We start from the raw sequence: 23,111 nt of genomic DNA on the forward strand, positions 1-23,111 counted from the left end.
GAGTGTGTGAGTGAGTGTGTGAGTGTGTGTGAGTGAGTGTGAGTGAGTGTGAGTGTGTGTGAGTGAGTGAGTGTGTGTGTGTGAGAGTGTGTGAGTGTGTGTGTGTGAGTGAGTGAGTGAGTGTGTGAGTGTGTGTGTGTGAGTGAGTATGTGTGAGTGAGTGTGTGAGTGAGTGAGTGTGTGAGTGAGTGAGTGAGTGTGTGTTTGTGTGTGTGAGTGAGTGTGTGAGTGAGTGTGTGTGAGTGTGTGTGAGAGTGTGTGAGAGTGTGTGAGTGTGAGTGAGTGAGTGAGTGTGTGAGTGAGTGTGAGTGTGTGTGAGTGAGTGAGTGTGTAAGTGTGAGTGAGTGAGTCTGTAAGTGAGTGAGTGAGTGTGTGAGTGAGTGAGTGTGTGAGTGAGTGTGTGAGTGTGCGAGTGAGTTTGTAACTGAGTGAGTGTGTAAATGTGTGAGTGTGTGAGTGAGTGTGTGTGTGTGTGTAAGTGAGTGTGTAAGTGAGTGTGTGAGTGAGTGATAGCTGCTCATTCAGAGGAGGAGTTGGAGACGCTGCTCCTGAGACTGGAGCGTGCCACTACGAGGTGGGGCCTTACCATCAGCCCCACCAAAACTAAGCACCTTCCTGGGTATTTTGTACCATCGGACACTCCACCCCCACAACTCCCAATCGGTGATGGGGCAGTTGTGGAGAGAGTGGAGGGTTTCCCATACCTGGGCAGTGTGCTTATGACCGGCTCCAGTTTAACAGCAGAGGTCTCACTCCGAATCAGTCGAGCGGCAATATATTTTCATCGGTTGCGTAATGCTGTGTGGAAGCTACCTGGTCTGTCGCTCCGCACTAAGCTTCAGGTCTTCTCGGCCACGGTCATCCCCTCCCTTCTCTACGCTTGCGATACGTGGACCCCCCTAATGGAACATCTTCGCTGGTTAGAAACATTTAGGCTGGCCTGCCTACGATCCATCCTGGGTTTAACCAGACTGGATTGTGTGAGGAGCTCACAAATCCTTGAAAGATCTGGGCACGGTCCCATCGGTGAGCTCCTCCGGCGGGCAAGGCTGCGATGGCTGGGTCATGTAGCCCGCATGCCCAGCCACCGCATGCTGAAACAGCTTTTGTTCGGCCGGATCGAGGGGGCTAAACGGGCGCGGCACGGGCTAGAGAAGAGATGGAGTGATGTGGTACAGGAGGACGTGGAGCTGAGTGGACTTGCCGATGACTGGTACCAGCAGTGCCAGGATCGGCCTCTATGGAGGAGGCTCGTGAAGGACGCTGCTTGGCAGCAACAACGGAGGGCGGAGGAGCGACGCTCACAACAACGAGCGGAGCGCGGGGCGGCTAAAACGCAGCAAGTTGTCACAGTAGGGGGTTAAATCTGGTGGTGCATCTACCAGTCATCTCAGTCAGCCAACCCATGGCACCTGCTGGGTCTGTCTTGAGGCCTCCTGTCAGCGAGCCTTCAACACTTAACGTGTCCTTAACGTGCACATAGCCTGACACTGCTGGTACCAATTAAATTATCGGCAAGTCCACTCAGCTCCACGTCCTCCTGTACGACATCACTCCATCTCTAACCCATGTTGTGCCCGTTTAGCCCCCTCTATCCGGCCGAACAAAAGCTGTTTCGGCATGTGGTGGCTGGGCATGCGGGCTACGTGACCCAGCCAACGCAGCCTTTCCTGCCGGAGGAGCTCACCGATGGGACTTTGTCCAGATCTTTCAAGGATTTGTGAGCTCTTCACACAATCCAGCCTGGTTAAAGCCATGATGGATGGTAGCAGTGCCGGATTATCCTAGTTGCAAAAGTAGCTACATATGTAGTAGCTACGGGCCCCGCACTTTCAAGTGCCCCACATTAAATGCTTTCAGGCTATCAATTCCGGTCCAGTGATTCTGCACTGGCTCTATTACTGTAGTACTATACTGTCTTAAACTTTTATCAAGGTCTGGGTGTTTAAGGTTAGCGATTTATCGTATTATCTGGCTGTATAGCAAATGAAAAAATACAATAACTTTACTATAGAAGTCAAAAATGGGTGTTTTAATATTTACGTGTTTTAAAATATTTAGGGCCCCTTTGTAACATATGCCACAAGGCCCGGCACTAGCTTAATCCGGCACTGGATGGTAGGCAGGCCAGTCTGAATGATTCATACACACATGTACACGCACACACTCACGCACCCATACCAATAGCCGCCATTCGCCACTAACTGGCGATGATGTCACCATGACGCTTGTGCCAGGCCATGTGCACCTTGAGGCCTCGTGAAGTGTCGAACGCCCGCGGGCAGGAGGTCACGGGGCAGACCCAGGTGCCACGGGTCAACTGACTGAGATGACTGGCTGGTGCACCTCGTGTGCCCCCTACTGTGCCAACCTGCTGTGGTTTAGCCACCCGGCGCTCCGCTCGTTGTTGTGAGCATCGCTCCTCCGCCCTCCGTTGTTGTTGGAGGGCGACTGCCTCCAACTGCCCAATAGCGTCCTTCACGAGCCTCCTCCACAGAGGCCGATCTTGACACCGCTGGTACCAGTCATCGGCAAGTCCACTCAGCTCCACGTCCTCCTGTACCACATCACTCCATCTCTTCGCTAGCCCGTGCCGCGCCCGTTTAGCCCCCTCGATCCGGCCGAACAAAAGCTGTTTCAGCATGCGGTGGCTGGGCATGCGGGCTACATGACCCAGCCAACGCAGCCTTGCCTGCCGGAGGAGCTCACCGATGGGACCTTGCCCAGATCTTTCAAGAATTTTTGAGCTCCTCACACAATCCAACCTGGTTAAACCCAGGATGGATCGTAGGCAGGCCAGCCTAAATGTTTCTAACCGGCGAAGATGCTCCATTAAGGGGGTCCACGTTTCACAAGCGTAGAGAAGGGAGGGAATGACCGTGGCCGAGAAGACCTGAAGCTTAGTGCGGAGCGACAGACCAGGTAGCTTCCACACAGCGTTATGCAACCGATGAAAAGATATTGCCGCTCGACTGATTCGAAGTGAGACCTTTGCTGTTAAACTGGAGCCGGTCATAAGCACACTGCCCAGGTACGGGAAACTCTCCACTCTCTCCACAACTGCCCCATCACCGATTGGCAGTTGTGGGAGTGGAGTGTCCGATGGTACAAAATGCCCAGGCAGGTGCTGAGTTTTGGTGGGGCTGATGGTAAGGTCCCATCTCTTAGTGGCATGCTCCAGTCTCAGCAGCAGCGTCTCCAACTCCTCTGAATGAGCAGCTATTACCAAATCATCAGCATACATAATGTGGTTGAGCAATAGGAAGCCATCCCTTGACCGCACCCGGGCATCGATCAGCCTCCCATTATATCTGTACCAAATGGAGATTCCCCCGGTACAGCTATTGAAGGCTTCACGAACTACGTGGTCAAAATAGATGTTAAATAATGTGGGAGCCAGAGGACATCCATGTCGCACCCCAAGGTGTACAGGGAATGGCTCTGGCTCCCGGCCACGTAGTTTTACCCGGGCCCGCTCACTATCATGAGGGTCCTTAATGATCGTGAGCAGAGGGTCAGGGACTCCAAAAGTACGAAGAACAACCCAGAGCCCAGGCCTACTGATGGTATCATAGGCCTTGACCAGGTCAATAAGGCAGAGATGTAGGTCTTGTTGGAATTCCCTACACCTCTGCTGTAGCAGACGGACAGAAAATATGGCATCTGTGCAGGACGGCCCTTTCCTGAAACCACATTGGGGCTCCGCAAGCCTCTCCTCAGCGTGTCTGGCGAGGCGATGTTGAATAATCCTTGCCAGGACCTTTCCCGGCACACTGAGGAGTGTGATGCCCCTGTAGTTGTTACAGTCTGTGCGGTCCCCCTTCTTAAAGAGGGGGACCACCAGGGCATCCTTCCAATCCTGCGGAACCCGTCCAGTCGTCCAGACTGTTGTTATGATATCATATAGGGCAGTCTGTGCACAAACGCCACCCTCCCTCAGCATTTCGCTTGGGAGATCATCTCTGCCCACTGCATTTCCTGGTCTCAGACTCCGGATTGCCTTCAGTACTTCCTCAACAGATGGTACTTCAGCCAGCCACTCACAGGGGGTGACTTCTTCCAATATTTGAGGCACCGCAGCCTCAACAGGGTCATCCTCACTTTGTGCCACGATGTTTTCCTGGGTGAGGGATTTTTCCTCCCCCAGGACCTCACAGAAATGCTCAGCAAATCTGCAAACCTGTTCCTGGGGGTCGGAGATTGGATCACCGTTTTTTCCCCTAATGATGGTAATAGGTGTGGCGCTGCAGGTTACTTTTTTGATGGAGTTAAATAGAGATTTGTGATCGCGGGCCACTGAGGCAGACTCCATCTCCTCAGCAACCCGCGACCACCACCCATCCTTGCAGCGCCTCACGGCTCTCCGAACCTCCGAGCGAAGGCTGCGGTAAGCCTCCTCCTTCTCTGACGTGGGATTCTGTAGCTGATGACAGTGGGCCTGTCGCTTTTTCTCAACTATCCTGAACACCTCCTTTGTCAGCCAGGTTCTCTGGGGAGGTCTGGACCGCGTACCCAAAGCAGCCATTGCAACTGCATGAGTCACAGTCCTAAACCTCGCCCATTTACCCTCGACATCAGGAGGAGTCGGGGACGATGCCAATCCCAGCCGCAAGCGATGATGAAATTCTCGCTTGCAACTTTCATCAGATAACCGAGACCAGGCCACTTTAGGTCGGAATGGGGTCCTGGGTGTACACCCACCACCGGAGTGGAAAAATGGCAGGCGCATCTTACAGAGTAGATCAGCTCCACGGTAGGTCCTGGTGTCAAGGACATGGGCTCGCATCCGCTGGTCCGTCACTATGTAGTCCAGCAGATGTTCTTGCTTGGACCCGGCATGCATCCATGATGTTGTGTGGATGCGCCGATGCCAGAACAGCACAAAAATCTAGCAGCCTCCTACCGTTGTTATTGAGCTGATCTGGCCCATGCCCTCCAATCACTCCAGACCAGGTGCCAGCATCATGACCAACTCAGGCATTGAAGTCACCCAACATGATGACTCTATCCCGAAGGGCTACTTTAGCCAGCACCTGTGACAGGAGGTCATAGAAGGCATCTGACTCATCGGCTTTGCCTGCATCCCTCCTTGGATGTTCATCTTCGGTGGGGACATAAGTAACCACGACCACCACTCCTCGCCTCCGGTTGATGGAAAGGCGAGCCCAAAGTAGCCTGGGGCTTACAGCTTGCCACACTTCACCGCCACGCTCCCAAGCCCCCTTCATTCTTTTGTTCAAAAGAAGAGCCACACCCAGTTGTTTGGCAGTCTGCTGCCCCGAGTAGAGGACTGTCCACCCCTCATGGTGCAAGGAGCGAGAACCGGTCCACCGGACCTCCTTAATGCCACAGAGATCCAGGTGGTACCGGTCCAGCTTCCGACAGAGGAGTGGCAGCCTCTCCTCCACAGTGAGCGTTCGAACATTCCACGTGGCCATCCGTAATGGCTTTTCGTTGTTTCTGGAGGAGCCCCGAGGGTAGAGATTCAATCTCCTGGCTCCGCCAATTGGGGTTTGGCCAGGAGACGTCATAGACGCCTGTCCCCCAGGGGCCTCCGGCACAAGCTTATTAGTTACATATTTCAGTTTAACTCGTGGTTTAGTGGTAATTAATTGAAGGTGGTGGGGTTACCAGCCCCTCTCACCCGTCCAGAGCCCCCGTTTAGCCACTGTGGTGGACACAGACGCCATGAGGGGAGGAGCCAATCGGATTTGGCCCTCCCCCCACAGCACTGTCCACGACAGAGTTGCCCGTCCGGCACCGCGAGGAGGTAGGGGGTTGTTTTACACATTCACATGAGCATACACGCACACATTCACACACTCGCACACGGACGTACGCACAGCCTCGCGCACTCACTAGCACACACACACACACACACGTACGCTACCCGGTAAGCGTGGAGATTCAGCCCCTCGCTGCTGTGCTGCCTTCTCATGGTGAGCCCCGGGGTCGATGGCGCCTCCTCGCCCCCCCACGCGGAGGGAGTTGATCCTTGCGACGTCTGTGCCACGCGCGTCGCAGGCAACTGCGGAGACATCAACCTGGTCCGGCTCGGAACCGAGAGGAGCATCTCCCCCAAGGTCATCAAGTTCAGCCTGGACCAGCAGCTGCAGCACCGCATGAGTAAGTGTGGCGGGCGGCCGGGCGGGTGAGTGAGCGTCGTATGTGACGGTGTGGTAATGGGGTGTCGTGTGTGCACGTACGCGTGCGTGCGTGTGTGTGCGCGTGCGTGTGTGTGTGCGTACGTGTGTGTGCGTGAGTGTGCGTGTGTGCGTGTGTGTGTGTGCGCGTGTGTGTGTGTGCGTACGTGGGTGCGCGTGTGTGTGCGTACGTGTGTGCGCGTGCGTGTGTGCGTGTGACTGTGCGTGTGTGTGTGTGACTGTGCGTGTGCATGACTGTGCGTGTGCGTGACTGTGCATGTGTGTGCGTGTGACTGTGCGTCTGTGCGTATGTGTGTGCGTGCGTGTGTGCGTGTGACTGTGCGTGTGACTGTGTGTGTGTGCGTGTGTGGTGTGTGTGTGCGTGTGACTGTGTGTGTGTGTGGTGCGTGTGACTGTGCGTGTGTGCGTGTGACTGTGCGTGTGACTGTGCGTGTGTGTGGTGCGTGTGACTGTGCGTGTGACTGTGCGTGTGACTGTGTGTGTCTGGTGTGTGTGTGTGCGTGTGACTGTGCGTGTGTTCGTCTGTAGGGAAGCAGCAGGCCGATGCGCAGGCGGGGAAGATTCACCTGGACAAGCGAATCGATGAAACAACGCGGACGCTGAGTCGGCTACGCTTGGAGCTACCCAAGAAGTTGGAGCAGGTGGCACTCACACACTCACTCATTCACACTCACACACACTCACAAACACACACACACTCACTCACACACTCACACTCACTCACTCACACTCACTCACACACACTCACTCATTCACACACACACTCACTCATTCACACTCACACACACACTCATTCACACGCACACTCACACTCACTCTCACACACACACTCACACACACACACACACTAACACACACTCACACACTCACACATGCTCACACTCACTCACACTCACTCACTCTCACACTCACTCACTCACACGCACACTCACTCTCATGCTCCCTTTCACACTCACACTCACTCACACGCACACTCACTCTCACACTCACTCACACTCACTCACACTCACACGCACACTCACTCTCACACTCACACACACACTCACACTCAGTCACACTCACTCACACTCACTCACACACATACTTTCACACTCACACACTCTCACACAAACACTCACTCACACTCACGCACACTCACTCACACGCACACTCACTCACACGCTCACTCACTCACTCTCACACACACACACACTCACTCTCACACTCACACACACTCACTCACTCACACACACTCACTCACACACACACACTCACTCACACTCACTCACACACTCACTCACTCACATTCATTGACTCCCTGCGTCTCACACTCACCGACTCCCTGTGTCTCACACTCACTGACTCCCTGTGTCTCACACTCACTGACTCCCTGTGTCTCACACTCACCGACTCCCTGTGTCTCACACTCACTGACTCTCTGTGTCTCACACTCACTGACTCCCTGCTCCACTCACACTCACTGACTCCCTGCTCCACTCACACTCACTGACTCCCTGTGTCTCACACTCACTGACTCCCTGCGTCTCACACTCACTGACTCCCTGCGTCTCACACTCACTGACTCCCTGTGTCTCACACTCACTGACTCCCTGCGTCTCACACTCACTGACTCCCTGCGTCTCACACTCACTGACTCCCTGTGTCTCACACTCACTGACTCCCTGTGTCTCACACTCACTGACTCCCTGTGTCTCACACTCACTGACTCCCTGCGTCTCACACTCACTGACTCCCTGTGTCTCACACTCACTGACTCCCTGTGTCTCACACTCACTGACTCCCTGTGTCTCACACTCACTGACTCCCTGCTCCACTCACCCTCACTGACTCTCTGTGTCTCACACTCACTGACTCCCTGTGTCTCACACTCACTGACTCCCTGCGTCTCACACTCACTGACTCCCTGTGTCTCACACTGACTCCCTGTGTCTCACACTGACTCCCTGTGTCTCACACTCACTGACTCCCTGCGTCTCACACTCACTGACTCCCTGCGTCTCACACTCACTGACTCCCTGTGTCTCACATTCACTGACTCCCTGTGTCTCACACTCACTGACTCCCTGTGTCTCACACTCACTGACTCCCTGCGTCTCACACTCACTGACTCCCTGCGTCTCACACTCACTGACTCCCTGTGTCTCACACTCACTGACTCCCTGCGTCTCACACTCACTGACTCCCTGTGTCTCACACTCACTGACTCCCTGTGTCTCACCTTCACTGACTCCCTGCGTCTCACGCCGTGCGCCCACCCCTCTCGCTTTTCCTCCGTGTCTCTGTGTGTGCAGTATCAACAGCAGTGCAAGCTTCTGAATGACTTGGCCAGGGATCGTGAGGTTCTCAACCACACAATCAAGGAGGTAACTTCAGCACGCGTCCCAGGGTCGTGTGCTCATTTATCAAGATTAAGACAATGATCCCTCCCCCCCCCCCCCCCCCCGTTTAGCCTCAACGGTGCCGTGACACAGGGCGGGAATCGGATTTGGGTTGCAGGGTCCTCTGCGCCTCCGCTCCCCACAAAGACGAAGAGCCCTCGGTGTAGCCTTAACGGGCTGTTGGGGCAAGTGCTGTTTGTGAGCAGCGCCTATGAAGGCCGGCACTGCGGCACACGAGGGGATGGGTGACCAGCACCACGCCTGAACACGCACACATCTACAGAGACAAAAGACTCCCCGTACAGCCTGAACAGCCCGTCGGGGCAAGTGCTGTTAGCGAGCACCGAGGAAGGCCGGCATTGCACACGAGGGGGTGGGTGGCAGCACCATGCCCGGCCGCCTTTGTCTCCCCAGTGGCGACGTTTAAACACCGCACCAGGTACTCATTTGAAGCTGAGTCCACCTAAGGGAGGCCCAGCACCGGTTTAGATAATCATCGCTGGTTTTAGTCATGGGCGGCAATATAACTCGGGTTGCTGGGTTCGTAGTGCAGCGTAGCGCTAACCGCTACACTACCGCTCCCCACACACACACTCTCGTACTCACAACAACAACAACAACCACCATTCGCCACTAAGTGGCGGTGACGTTACCACGACGCTTGTGCCAGGCCATGTGCACCTTGAGGCCACGTGAAGTGTCGAACGCCCGCTGGCAGGAGGTCACGGGGCAGACCCAGGTGCCACGGGTCGACTGACTGAGATGACTGGCTGGTGCACCACCTGTGCCCCCTACTGTGCCAACTTGCTGTGCTTTAGCCACCCGGCGCTCCGCTCATTGTTGTGAGCGTCGCTCCTCTGCCCTCCGTTGTTGTTGGAGGGCGACTCCCTCCAACTGCCCAGTAGCATCCTTCACGAGCCTCCTCCACAGAGGCTGATCTTGACACCACTGGTACCGGTCATCGGCAAGTCCACTCAGCTCCACGTCCTCCTGTACCACATCACTCCATCTCTTCTCTAGCCCGTGCCGCGCCCGTTTAGCCCCCTCGATCCAGCCGAACAAAAGCTGTTTCGGCATGCGGTGGCTGGGCATGCGGGCTACATGACCCAGCCAACGTAGCCTTGCCTGCCGGAGGAGCTCACCGATGGGACCTTGCCAAGATCTTTCAAGGATTTGTGAGCTCTTCACACAATCCAGCCTGGTTAAACCCAGGATGGATCGTAGGCAGGCCAACCTAAATGTTTCTAACCGGCGAAGATGTTCCATTAGGGGGGTCCACATTTCGCAAGCATAGAGAAGGGAGGGAATAACCGTGGCCGAGAAGACCTGAAGCTTAGTGCGGAGCGACAGACCAGGTAGCTTCCACACAGCGTTACGCAACCGATGAAAAGATATTGCCGCTCGACTGATTCGGAGTGAGACCTCTGCTGTTAAACTGGAGCCGGTCATAAGCACACTGCCCAGGTATGGGAAACTCTCCACTCCCTCCACAACGGCCCCATCACCGATTAGGGGTTGTGGGGGTGGAGTGTCCAATGGTACAAAATACCCACACACGTACACACACAAAGATCCCTCCCCATGTGGTCTTTAACAGACTCTTGGGGCAAGTGCCTTTAGTAGCGAGCAGCACTGCCTACGAAGGGCAGCACTGTGGCACCTCATGCACGTGGTAGTACCGCCCCCCCCATCCCCAGTGGGGGGTGGGGGGGGGTGGAGGGGGGTGGGGTGCACCCCCCAACTTGGAAACCGTAAATACGACGATGCCTCGCCAGCATTTTGCGTTGAGAGTATATTGATTACAGGGGCTCCTCTACTTACGAACATTCGACTTACGAACTTTGAGAGATACGAACAAACCTGTCCCGTATGTGTCCAGTTGCCTGTTCGGACCGAGAGGTGTAAGTTCAACTGCCGCGCAATAGATGGTGGTGGTGGCATCTACAGACTGTGAAGAACCAGTGGCATCTACATCTGCAGAATGTGAAGAACCAGTGGCATCTACATCTGCAGAACTTGAAGAACCAGCAGCATCTACATCTGCAGAATGTGAAGAACCAGCAGCATCTACATCTGCAGGACGTGAAGAACCAGTGGAATCTACATCTGCAGAATGAGGAGAACCAGTGGCATTTACATCTGCAGATTGTGAAGAACCAGTGGCATCTACATCTGCAGGACGTGAATAACCAGTGGAATCTACATCTGCAGATCGTCGAAGAACCAGTGGCATCTACATCTGCAGAACGTGAAGAACCAGTGGCATCTATATCTGTAGAACATGAAGAACCAGTGGCTTCTACAGCTGCAGAACGTGAAGAGCCAGTGGCAGCTACATCTGCAGAACGTGAAGAACCAGTGGCATTTACATCTGCAGAACGTGAAGAACCAGTGGTATCTACATCTGTAGAACATGAAGAATCAGTGGCATCTACATCGGTAGAACCTGAAGAACCAGTGGCATCTATATCTGCAGAACGTGAAGAACCAGTGGCATCTACATCTGCAGGACGTGAAGAACCAACGGAATCTACATCTGCAGAACGTGAAGAACCAGTGGCATCTACATCTGCAGAACGTGAAGAACCAGTGGCATCTACATCTGCAGAACGTGAAGAACCAGTGGCATCTACATCTGCAGAACGTGAAGAACCAGTGGCATCTACATCTGCAGAACGTGAAGAACCAGTGGCATCTACATCTGTAGAACGTGAAGAACCAGTGGCATCTACATCTGCAGAACGTGAAGAACCAGTGGCATCTACATCTGTAGAACGTGAAGAACCAGTGGTATCTACATCTGTAGAACATGAAGAATCAGTGGCATCTACATCGGTAGAACCTGAAGAACCAGTGGCATCTATATCTGCAGAACGTGAAGAACCAGTGGCATCTACATCTGCAGGACGTGAAGAACCAACGGAATCTACATCTGCAGAACGTGAAGAACCAGTGGCATCTACATCTGCAGAACGTGAAGAACCAGTGGCATCTACATCTGCAGAACGTGAAGAACCAGTGGCATCTACATCTGCAGAACGTGAAGAACCAGTGGCATCTACATCTGCAGAACGTGAAGAACCAGTGGCATCTACATCTGTAGAACGTGAAGAACCAGTGGCATCTACATCTGTAGAACCTGAAGAACCAGTGGCATCTATATCTGCAGAACGTGAGGAACCAGTGGCATCTACATCTGCCGAAAGTGAAGAACCAGTGGCATCTACATCTACAGGACGTGAAGAACCAGTGGCATCTACATCTGCAGAACGTAAAGAACCATTGGCATCTATATCTGCAGAACGTGAAGAACCAGTGGCATCTATATCTGCAAAACGTGAAGAACCAGTGGCATCTACATCTGCAGAACGTGAAGAACCAGTGGCATCTACATCTGCAGAACGTGACGAACCAATGGCATCTACATATGCAGAAGGTGAAGAACCAGTGGCATCTACATCTGCAGAACGCGAAGAACCAGTGGCATCTACATCTGCAGAACGTGAAGAACCAGTTGCATCTACATCTACAGGACGTGAAGAACCAGCGGCATCTACATCTGCAGAACGTGAAGAACCAGTGGCATCTACATCTGCAGAAGGTGAAGAACCAGTGGCATCTACATCTGCAGAACGTGAAGAACCAGTGGCATTTACATCTGCAGAACATGTAGAACCAGTGGCATCTACATCTGCAGAACGTGAAGAACCAGTGGCATCTACATCTGCAGAACGTGATGAACCAGTGGCATCTACATCTGCAGAATGTGAAGAACCAGGGGCATCTACATCTACAGAACGTGAAGAATCAGTTGCATCTACATCTACAGGACGTGGAGAACCAGCGGCATCTACAGGACCTGAAGAACCAGCGGCATCTACATCTGCAGAACGTGAATAACCAGTGGCATCTACATCTGCAGAACGTGAAGAACCAGTGGCATCTACATCTGTAGAACGTGAAGCACCTGTGGCATCTACATCTATAGAACGTGAAGAACCATTGGCATCTACATCTGCTGAACGTGAAGAACCAGTGGCATCTGCAGAACGTGGAGAATCAGTGGCATCTACATCTACAGAACGTGAAGAACCAGTGACATCTATATCTGCAGAACAGTCATAACCAGTGGCATCTATATATGCAGAACGTGAAGAACCATTGGCATCTACATCTGCAGAACGTGAAGAACCAGTGGCATCTGCAGACTGTGAAGGACCAGTGGCATCTACATCTGCAGAACGTGAAGAACCAGTGGCATCTACATCTACAGAACGTGAAGAACCAGTGGCATCTATATTTGCAGGACATTCAGAACCAGTGGCATCATCTACATCTGCAGAACGTGAAGAACCATTGGCATCTGCAGAATGTGAAGAACCAGTGGCATCTACATCTGCATAACTTGAAGAACCAGTGGCATCTACATCTGCAGAACGTGAAGGACCAGTGGCATCGACATCTGCTGGAGATTATAAAACTTTTAAAGCCATTCCCCGTGTTTAGTGTACACGCCGTACAACACGTTTGGAACGGACGGCAGTGAAAACTTACGAACACATCGACTTATGAACACAGACCTCTGGAACCGAACTCGTTCGTAAGTAGAGGTGTCTCTGTATTTCGATCATTTCGATTATTTGTGCTGATATTAATTCTCCCTTCCCTGCCTCCCTCCATCCCCAACCCCTCTTCCCCCGTGGTGTACAAGATGCGCAGCCAGAAGTGGATGGTGCAGAAGAAGTTGATCGTGGAGTCAAACATCATCTGCTGCACGCTCAGCACCAGCGGCATGCAGATCCTGGAGACTGCGATGCGTGGCTTCAGGGAGCCGTTTGCGTGCGTCATCGTCGACGAGGTGGGGACATTACGAGACCTCCTTTGCCAGTAGCAAAATATGGTAATAAAACTGACACCTTTTTTTTACAGGGGATCGTGTTTGCATTAACCACAATACTTGCGGTCAAAATGGCGTTATGTGGTCGGACAATGTGAGACTGGGTTCTAGCAAAAGCTGTATCTGGTGTGGACCCATGAATTTTAAGGACAATGCGTACATTATCAGAGTGCTGTTTTTTTGTTTGTTTGCATCTTGACTGCAAGTATTGTGGTTAATGCAAACATGATCTATTGTAAAAAAAGGTGTCAGTTTTGTTGCCAGATAAAAGGTTAAAAACCTATTATCAAGGTGGGGACAAAGCACTCCAATCCCCCCGGCTAAGAGATGTTGACTACCTCGCCTGGTGTACAGGAGGTCTGTGTCTCATCATCATCATCACCACGGTGGCTAGGAGATGTTAACTACCTCGCCTGGTGTACAGGAGGTCGTGGGTTCGATCTTGACCCTGCCACCTGCTGTGTTATTTGGAGTTTGCATGTCTCTCTCATCATCATCATCACAGTGGCTATGAGATATTAACTACCTCGCCTGGTGTACAGGAGGTCGTGGGTTCGATCCCTACCCTGGCACCTGCTGTATATTAGGAGTTTGCATCTCTCTCATCATCACCATCGCGGTGGCTATGAGATGTTAACTACCCCGCCTGGTGTACAGGAGGTCGTGGGTTCGATGCCGACCCTGACGTTGCCTGCTGCTGTATGTTTGGAGTTTGCGTCTCTCTCTCTCCCCCTGTGGTGGTCGCGTGGAATTATCTCCAGGTCCTCCAGTTTTCCCCTCCACATTTAGAATCAACATCACCACGCGTTCAGAGTCTTTGGCTGCTGGTAGACATTTCCACGTGATGATGCCGATGACAATCCACTCGTTTGTGGTAGCGAGGCCGCTTCTGAAAAATAACGAATAGCTCAGTGGGGCCTTGGTAAAATCAAATAAAAATCGTTTTAGAGTGGAGTTTGTGTGTTCTACCCCTGTTCTACAGAGTGAGTGAGTGGAGTTTGTGTGTTCTACCCCTGTTCTACAGAGTGAGTGAGTGGAGTTTGTGTGTTCTACTCCTGTTCTAGTGAGTGAGCGAGTGGAGTTTGAGTGTTCTACCCCGATTATCTGATCCAGTCCTGGACATCCCCTAGGTCGACGCAGCCTCAAATGAGCACCTGGCGTGGTGTGTATTAAACATCGCCACTGGGGAAGACAAAGGCGGCTGGGCGTGGTGCTGCCCACCCCACCCCCTCGTGTGCCGTGCCGGCCTTCATAGGCGCTGCTCGCTAACAGCACTTGCCCCGACAGTCTGTTGAGGCTACACCGAGGGTACTTCGTCTTTGCGTTTCTTTTTGGGGAGCGGCGGCGCAGCGATTAGCGCGCCGCCGCTACGAACCCGGCAACCCAAATTCCGATTCCTGCCGTGCGCCCCAGTGCCGGCCTTCACGTGCGCTGCTATACCGCTCGCTCACGGCACTTGCCCCCGCCCGCGTGCGAAGGCTACGTACAGAGGTGTGGATTATTTTTGTCTTTGTGCGACAGGCTGGCCAGGCGTGCGAGATGGACTCCCTCATCCCTCTCATGCACCACTCCAGCAAGCTGGTGCTAGTGGGGGACCCAGAGCAGCTGCCACCCACCGTGCTGAGCAAAGTACGGCCCTCGCCCGCCCGCCCGCCCGCCCGCACGCTCACCCACCCACTCGCCCCCACGCCCCCTCGCCCACTCACCCACTTGCTCACCCGCTCACCGACTTGCTCGCCCACCGGTCTGCCTGCTCGTCCGCTCGTCCGCTGACCCGCCCACCCGCCTGTTCGTCCGCTCACCGACCACTCGCACTCTCCCTGCTCCACTCACACCCCTCCGCTGACCCCCTCTCCTCTTCTTTCCTTCCCCCTCTCCTTACCTCCTCCACATCCCTCTCCTCCCCGCCTTCCCCTTCCCCCTCCCTCCTCCCCTCCACCCCCCCCGCCCGGTGCCCCCCCCCCCCCTCGTACCGCCCGCCACCTCCCCCCACCATCCCTGCCAGAGAGCGCAGGAGCTGCGCTATGGGCAGTCGTTGATGGAGCGTCTCTACGAGTGCGTGCGCGGTGCCGCCACTCCGGCATCGGCGTCGCTCCGTGGCAAAGGCGAATGGCTGGGTCCGGTGATGCTGCTGAGCATGCAGTACCGCATGCACCCCGACATCGCCACGTTCCCTGCCTCCTACGTCTACCGCGGAGAACTCACCACCAACAGGTACCGTGGTGAACTACTACACTACACTTAGATCTCACCACCAACAGGTACCGTGGTGAACTACTACACTACACTTAGAGCTCACCACCAACAGGTACCGTGGTGAACTACTACACTACACTTAGACCTCACCACCAACAGGTACCATGGTGAACTACTACACTACACTTAGAGCTCACCACCAACAGGTACCGTGGTGAACTACTACACTACACTTAGACCTCACCACCAACAGGTACCATCGTGAACTACTACACTACACTTAGACCTCACTACCAACAGGTACCGTGGTGAACTACTACACTACACTTAGACCTCACCACCAACAGGTACCATGGTGAACTACTACACTACACTTAGACCTCACCACCAACAGGTTACCGTCGTGAACTACTACACTACACTTAGACCTCACCACCAACAGGTACCGTGGTGAACTACTACACTACACTTAGACGTCACTACCAACAGGTACCGTGGTGAACTACTACACTACACTTAGACCTCACCACCAACAGGTACCCCCGTGAACTACTACACTACACTTAGACCTCACTACCTACAGGTACCATGGTGAACTACTACACTACACTTAGACCTCACCACCAACAGGTACCGTGGTGAACTACTACACTACACTTAGACCTCACCATCAACAGGTACCATCGTGAACTACTACACTACACTTAGACCTCACTACCTACAGGTACCGTCGTGAACTACTACACTACACTTAGACCTCACCACCAACAGGTTACCGTCGTGAACTACTACACTACACTTAGACCTCACCACCAACAGGTACCATCGTGAACTACTACACTACACTTAGACCTCACCACCAACAGGTTACCATCGTGAACTACTACACTACACTTAGACCTCACCACCAACAGGTACCGTGGTGAACTACTACACTACACTTAGACCTCACCACCAACAGGTACCATCGTGAACTACTACACTACACTTAGACCTCACTACCAACAGGTACCGTCATGAACTACTACACTACACTTAGACCTCACTACCAACAGGTACCGTGGTGAACTACTACACTACACTTATACGTCACCACCAACAGGTACCATCGTGAACTACTACACTACACTTAGACCTCACCACCAACAGGTACCGTGGTGAACTACTACACTATACTTAGACCTCACCACCAACAGGTACCGTGGTGAACTACTACACTACATTTAGACCTCACCACCAACAGGTACCGTGGTGAACTACTACACTTAGACCTCACCACCAACAGGTACCGTGGTGAACTACTACACTACACTTAGACCTCACCACCAACAGGTACCGTGGTGAACTACTACACTACACTTAGACCTCACCACCAACAGGTACCGTGGTGAACTACTACACTTAGACCTCACCACCAACAGGTACCGTGGTGAACTACTACACTACACTTAGACCTCACCACCAACAGGTACCATCATGAACTACTACACTTAGACCTCACTACCAACAGGTACCGTAGTGAACTACTACACTACACTTAGACCTCACTACCAACAGGTACCGTGGTGAACTACTACACTACACTTAGACCTCACCACCAACAGGTACCATCGTGAACTACTACACTACACTTAGACCTCACCACCAACAGGTACCGTGGTGAACTACTACACTACACTTAGACCTCACTACCAACAGGTTACCGTCGTGAACTACTACACTACACTTAGACCTCACCACCAACAGGTACCGTGGTGAACTACTACACTACACTTAGACCTCACTACCAACAGGTTACCGTCGTGAACTACTACACTACACTTAGACCTCACCACCAACAGGTACCGTGGTGAACTACTACACTACACTTAGACCTCACCACCAACAGGTACCGTGGTGAACTACTACACTACACTTAGACCTCACCACCAACAGGTACCATCGTGAACTACTACTTAGACCTCACCACCAACAGGTTACCGTCGTGAACTACTACACTACACTTAGACCTCACCACCAACAGGTACCGTGGTGAACTACTACACTACACTTAGACCTCACTACCAACAGGTACCGTGGTGAACTACTACACTACACTTAGACCTCACTACCAACAGGTACCATCGTGAACTACTACACTACACTCAGACCTCACCACCAACAGGTTACCGGCACCAACAGGTAGCGGCACATCAACTTGCGGGTTTTTTGCCGATCCCCCGGACGGGGTGTGAACTGGGTGGCCTCCCCTCTTGTCGCTGCAGAGTCACCGCAGAGAGACGCTGCAACGGCTCCACATTCCAGCCGTATCTCGTGTTCGATGTCGCGGACAGCCAGGAGGAGAAGCAGGGAGAGTGAGTCCAGCACCAGCACCACCACCAGCACCACCACCAGCACCACCACCAGCACCACCACCAGCACCACCACCAGCACCACCACTACCACCACCAGCACCACCACCACTACCAGCACCACCACCAGCACCACCACCAGCACCACCAGCACTGCCAGCACCACCACCAGCACCACCACCACCTGCACCACCACCACCTGCACCACCACCACTACCACCACTACCAGCACCACCGCCAGCACTGCCAGCACCACCACCAGCACCACCACCAGCACCACCAGCACCACCACCAGCACCACCACCACTACCAGCTCCACCACCACCAGCACCACCACCAGCACCACCACCAGCACCACCACCACCAGCACCACCACCACCAGCACCACCACTACCACCAGCACCACCAGCACCACCACCAGCAGCACCACCAGCACCACCAGCACCACCAGCAGCGCCACCACTTCCACCAGCACCAGCACCACCACTTCCACCAGCACCGGCACCAGTACCAATACCAGCACCACCAATAACAACAACCGCCATTCGCCACTAAGTGGCGGTGACGTCACCACAACGCTTGTGCCAGGCCATGTGCACCTTGAGGCCACGTGAAGTATCGAACGCCCGCTGGCAGGAGGTCACGGGGCAGACCTAGCAGGTGCCACGGGTAGATTGACTGAGATGACTGAGATGACTGGCTGATGCACCACTTGTGCTCCTTACTGTGCCAACTTGCTGTGATTTAGCTACCCGGTGCTCCGCTCGTTGTTGTGAGCATCGCTCTTCTGCCCTCCGTTGGAGGGCGACTGCTTCCAACTGCCCAGTAGTAGCGTCCTTCACGAGCCTCCTCCACGGAGACTGATCTTGACACCGCTTGTACCAGTCATCGGCAAGTCCACTCAGCTCCACGTCCTCCTGTACCACATCACTCCATCTCTTCTCTAGCCCGTGCCGCGCCCGTTTAGCCCCCTCTATCGGGCCAAACAAAAGCTGTTTCGGCATGCGGTGGCTGGGCATGCGGGCTACATGACCCAGCCAACGCAGCCTTGCCTGCCGGAGGAGCTCACTGATAGGACTTTGTCCAAATCTTTCAAGGATTTGTGAGCTCCTCACACAATCCAGTCTGGTTAAACCCAGGATGGATCGTAGGCAGGCCAGCCTAAATGTTTCTAACCAGCGAAGATGTTCCATTAGGGGGGTCCACGTTTCGCAAGCGTAGAGAAGGGAGGGAATGACCGTGGCCAAGAAGACCTGAAGCTTAGTGCGGAGCGACAGACCAGGTAGCTTCCACACAGCGTTATGCAACCGATGAAAAGATAATGCCCCTCGACTGATTCGTAGTGAGACCTCTGCTGTCAAACCAGCGCCACCACCACCAGCACCACCATCAGCACCACGTGTCTTGTAGTGGTCACCACTTGCGGTGGCTAGGAGATGTTGACTACCTCGCCTGGTACACAGGAGGTCGTGGGTTAGATCCTGACCCTGACGATGCCTGCTGCTGCTGTTGTATAGTTGGAATCTGCGTCTCTCTCCCCGTGGTCACTTGAATTTTGTCTCCGGGTCCTTCGACTTTTTCCCCTCCACATTTAGAATCAACATCACCACCACGCGTTGAGAGTTATTTAGCTGCTGCTGTAAATCTCCACGCGTTGATGACGATGAGCAACTTCGTTGGGCGAGGCCAGGTCAGGGCTAATCGTTCAGTGGGGTCTTACCTGGTCACAATAAATGGAAGTTCTCCCTCTCTCTTTCCCTTTCTCCACCTCCCCATGACTCCCCTTCACTTCTCTCGCTTCTCCCACTGTCCAACTCCTCACGCACGTCCTCGTCATCCGCCTCATCCACCTCATCCACCATCACCACCTCGTCCACCATCACCACCTCGTCCACCATCACCACCTCGTCCACCATCACCACCTCGTCCACCATCACCTCGTCCATCACCACCTCATCCACCATCACCTCGTCCACCACCACCTCGTCCACAATCACCACCTCGTCCACCATCACCACCTCATCCACCATCACCTCGTCCACCATCACCACCTCGTCCACCACCACCTCGTCCACCACCACCTCGTCCACCATCACCTCGTTCACCATCACCACCTCGTCCACCACCTCATCCACCACCACCACCCCGTCCACCACCACCTCGTCCACCATCACCTCGTCCACCATCACCACCTCGTCCACCATCACCACCTCGTCCACCATCACCCCCTCGTCCACCATCACCTCGTCCACCATCACCTCGTCCACCATCACCACCTCGTCCACCATCACCTCGTCCACCATCACCTCGTCCACCACCACCTCGTCCACCATCACCACCTCGTCCACCATCACCTCGTCCACCATCACCTCGTCCACCACCACCTCGTCCACCATCACCTCGTCCACCATCACCACCTCGTCCACCATCACCTCGTCCACCATCACCTCGTCCACCACCACCTCGTCCACCATCACCTCATCCACCATCACCACCTTGTCCACCATCACCACCTTGTCCACCATCACCACCCCGTCCACCATCACCTCGTCCACCATCACCACCTCGTCCACCATCACCACCTCGTCCACCATCACCACCTCGTCCACCATTACCACCTCGTCCACCATTACCACCTCGTCCACCATCACCTCGTCCACCATTACCACCTCGTCCACCATCACCACCTCGTCCACCACCACCACCCCGTCCACCATCACCTCGTCCACCATCACCTCGTCCACCACCACCTCGTCCACCATCACCTCATCCACCATCACCACCTTGTCCACCATCACCACCTTGTCCACCATCACCACCCCGTCCACCATCACCTCGTCCACCATCACCACCTCGTCCACCATCACCACCTCGTCCACCATTACCACCTCGTCCACCATCACCACCTCGTCCACCTCCTCGCCCCTGCCGGCAGCTCGTACGTGAACCGGGTGGAGGCGCGGGTGGCAGCACATCTCATCAGCTTCATGCTGTCGCGTCCGGAGGATCGCTGGCTGGGAGTCATCACCCCCTACCTGGCCCAGAAGCACCTCATGGCGAAGATGCTGGCCGACAGCCTCGGAGGGAGAGCCAGGTAGCGCCGGCGAGATGTGAACTCCCTCGCCATGGAGAGGTTCTTTCTCCCTCGCGTGGTGTGCAGGAGGCCGTGGGTTCGATCTTCGAGCCTGAAGATACCTGCTGCTGTATATTTGGAATTTGCGTGTCTCTCTCTCTCTCATCATCAGCACGGTGGCTGGGGAATGTTAACTACCTTACCGGGTATGCAGTAGACTCTGCGCCCCAGTCGCCGACCTGCTGGGTCTCATCGGCAGAGCCAGGCCTCTTCTTTGGTTCTTTCGGTAAAGTCACCACCACGTAGAATGAGAATAAAATAATAACTTGATAAAATAAAATAACACAATAATATTCTCACGACGTTTCTGCCACAACACAAGTGGCCTTCATCAGGTGAAGGGGACGAGACTGCCTGGAGGACAGCGCTGGAGTGAGAAAGCCACGCTGAGATCACGACCTTTAAGCTGTGTGAGAAGAAACAAAGCGCCTTGACAAAGGAATTAGCATAGAATTTAGCATTGAAATGGCTGAGTGATTAGCTTGTGACTGGTCACAGAAATGGCTATGTTAAAGTTAAAACATACACATCCACAGAGGCACCCCTTGACAAAGGAATTAGCATAGAATTCTAAAAAAGGAATTAGCATAGAATTCTATGCTAATTCCTTTGTCAAGGCGCTTTGTTTCTTCTCACACAGCTTAAAGGTGGCGATCTGAGCTTGGCTGTGTTCGCTCCAGCGCTGTCCTCCAGACAGTCTCGTCCCCTTCACCTGATGAAGGCCCGCTTGTGTTGTGGCCCGAAACGCCGTGAGAATTTTACCGCGTTACTTTACTTTATCAATTTATTATTTTATTCCCATTCTACGTGGTGGTGACTTTACCGAAAGAACCAAAGAAGATGAACCCTTGCGGCCACGAAGGCTTTAAATCGAGAGTCAGGCCTGTTGACCACGTGCAGCCTAGTTGCCAGATTGCTACGGGCAAGATCAATTTGACCCCGGTTAAGAGCGGGGGAAACGCCCGCCGTTGTAACGTGGTACAATGCGCACCGTGAACCGTTACCGCACGCACCGCTGCAACCACGTTATGGCGTGCTTGGCCGTGTTGTCCCCCGGCGCAGGCACGTGGACGTGAACACGGTGGAGGGATTCCAGGGCCAGGAGCGTGACTACATCGTGGTGACGTGCGTGCGCGCGCACAGCTCCTCCGCCAGGGGAATCGGGTACGGAATCTCGGCCCGCAGCCGGCACACGCGTCTCCCCGGGATGCCCGCAGATCCTCGCGGATTAGGTCACAGATGTTGTACGTCCGTGCGTGCGTGCGTGTGTCATGGGGAGCGGTGGTGTAGCGGTTAGCGCTACGCTGCGCTATGAACCCGGCGACCCGGGTTCGATTCCCGCTCACGGCCAACGCCAACAGTGACGATTATCTGAACCGGTCCCGGGCCTCCCCTAGGTCGACTCGGCCTCAAATGAGTACCTGGTGCGGTGTTTAGTCAACATCGCCACTGGGGAGACAAAGGCGGTCGGGCGTGGTGCTGGCCACACACCCCTTCGTGTGCCGTTCCGGCCTTCATAGGTGCTCGCCAACGGCACTTGCCCCTACAGCCTGTTAAGGCTACACGGGGGATCAAAATGCACCTGGCCTGGCAATGGCGCCGTGGTGACGTCACCGCCACCTAGTGGCAAATGGCGGCTGTTGTTGTGTGTGTGCGCGCGCCAACAGATTTCTGGCGGATCGCAAGCGTCTAAATGTGGCGCTCACGCGCGCCAAGTACTCGCTCATCATCGTGGGCCACCTCCGAACACTCCAGGCAAGTTGTCGGTTCCTCGAGACGCGCGTTGCGTGTGCGTGCGTGTGTATGGTATTAGTGTGTGTGTGATGTTAGTGTTTGTGTGTGTGTGACGTTAGTGTGTGTGCATCTAAAATATCTGATTAATAAGCTGGTGCCGGAGGCCCCACGGGGGGGACAGGCGTCTATGACGTCTCCTGGCCAAACCCCATTTGGCGGAGCCAGGAGATTGAATCTTTACCCTCGGGGCTCCTCCAG

At 54.2% G+C, this 23,111-nt stretch overlaps 2 protein-coding genes across 2 annotated transcripts in view; one reads left to right on the top strand and one right to left on the bottom strand.

Moving 5' to 3' along the window:
- The window catches only part of LOC116958194 (uncharacterized), a 342,903-nt gene that overhangs the window by 168,395 nt on the left and 151,397 nt on the right, over positions 1-23,111 (bottom strand). The window lies entirely within an intron of this gene.
- The window catches only part of LOC116958196 (putative helicase senataxin), a 33,076-nt gene that overhangs the window by 486 nt on the left and 9,479 nt on the right, over positions 1-23,111 (top strand). The window contains exons 2-11 of the mRNA XM_076056232.1: positions 6,025-6,126; positions 6,693-6,805; positions 8,456-8,527; positions 13,254-13,400; positions 14,961-15,068; positions 15,445-15,653; positions 17,900-17,989; positions 20,922-21,080; positions 22,182-22,283; positions 22,787-22,874. Coding sequence (XP_075912347.1) covers positions 6,025-6,126; positions 6,693-6,805; positions 8,456-8,527; positions 13,254-13,400; positions 14,961-15,068; positions 15,445-15,653; positions 17,900-17,989; positions 20,922-21,080; positions 22,182-22,283; positions 22,787-22,874 — 1,190 coding nt within the window. The remainder of the gene's footprint in view (positions 1-6,024; positions 6,127-6,692; positions 6,806-8,455; positions 8,528-13,253; positions 13,401-14,960; positions 15,069-15,444; positions 15,654-17,899; positions 17,990-20,921; positions 21,081-22,181; positions 22,284-22,786; positions 22,875-23,111) is intronic.

Source organism: Petromyzon marinus, chromosome 74 (genome assembly GCF_048934315.1).
Source record: "Petromyzon marinus isolate PM22_M1 ecotype Great Lakes invasive population chromosome 74, UKy_Petmar_22M1.pri1.0, whole genome shotgun sequence".
NCBI lineage: Eukaryota > Metazoa > Chordata > Hyperoartia > Petromyzontiformes > Petromyzontidae > Petromyzon > Petromyzon marinus.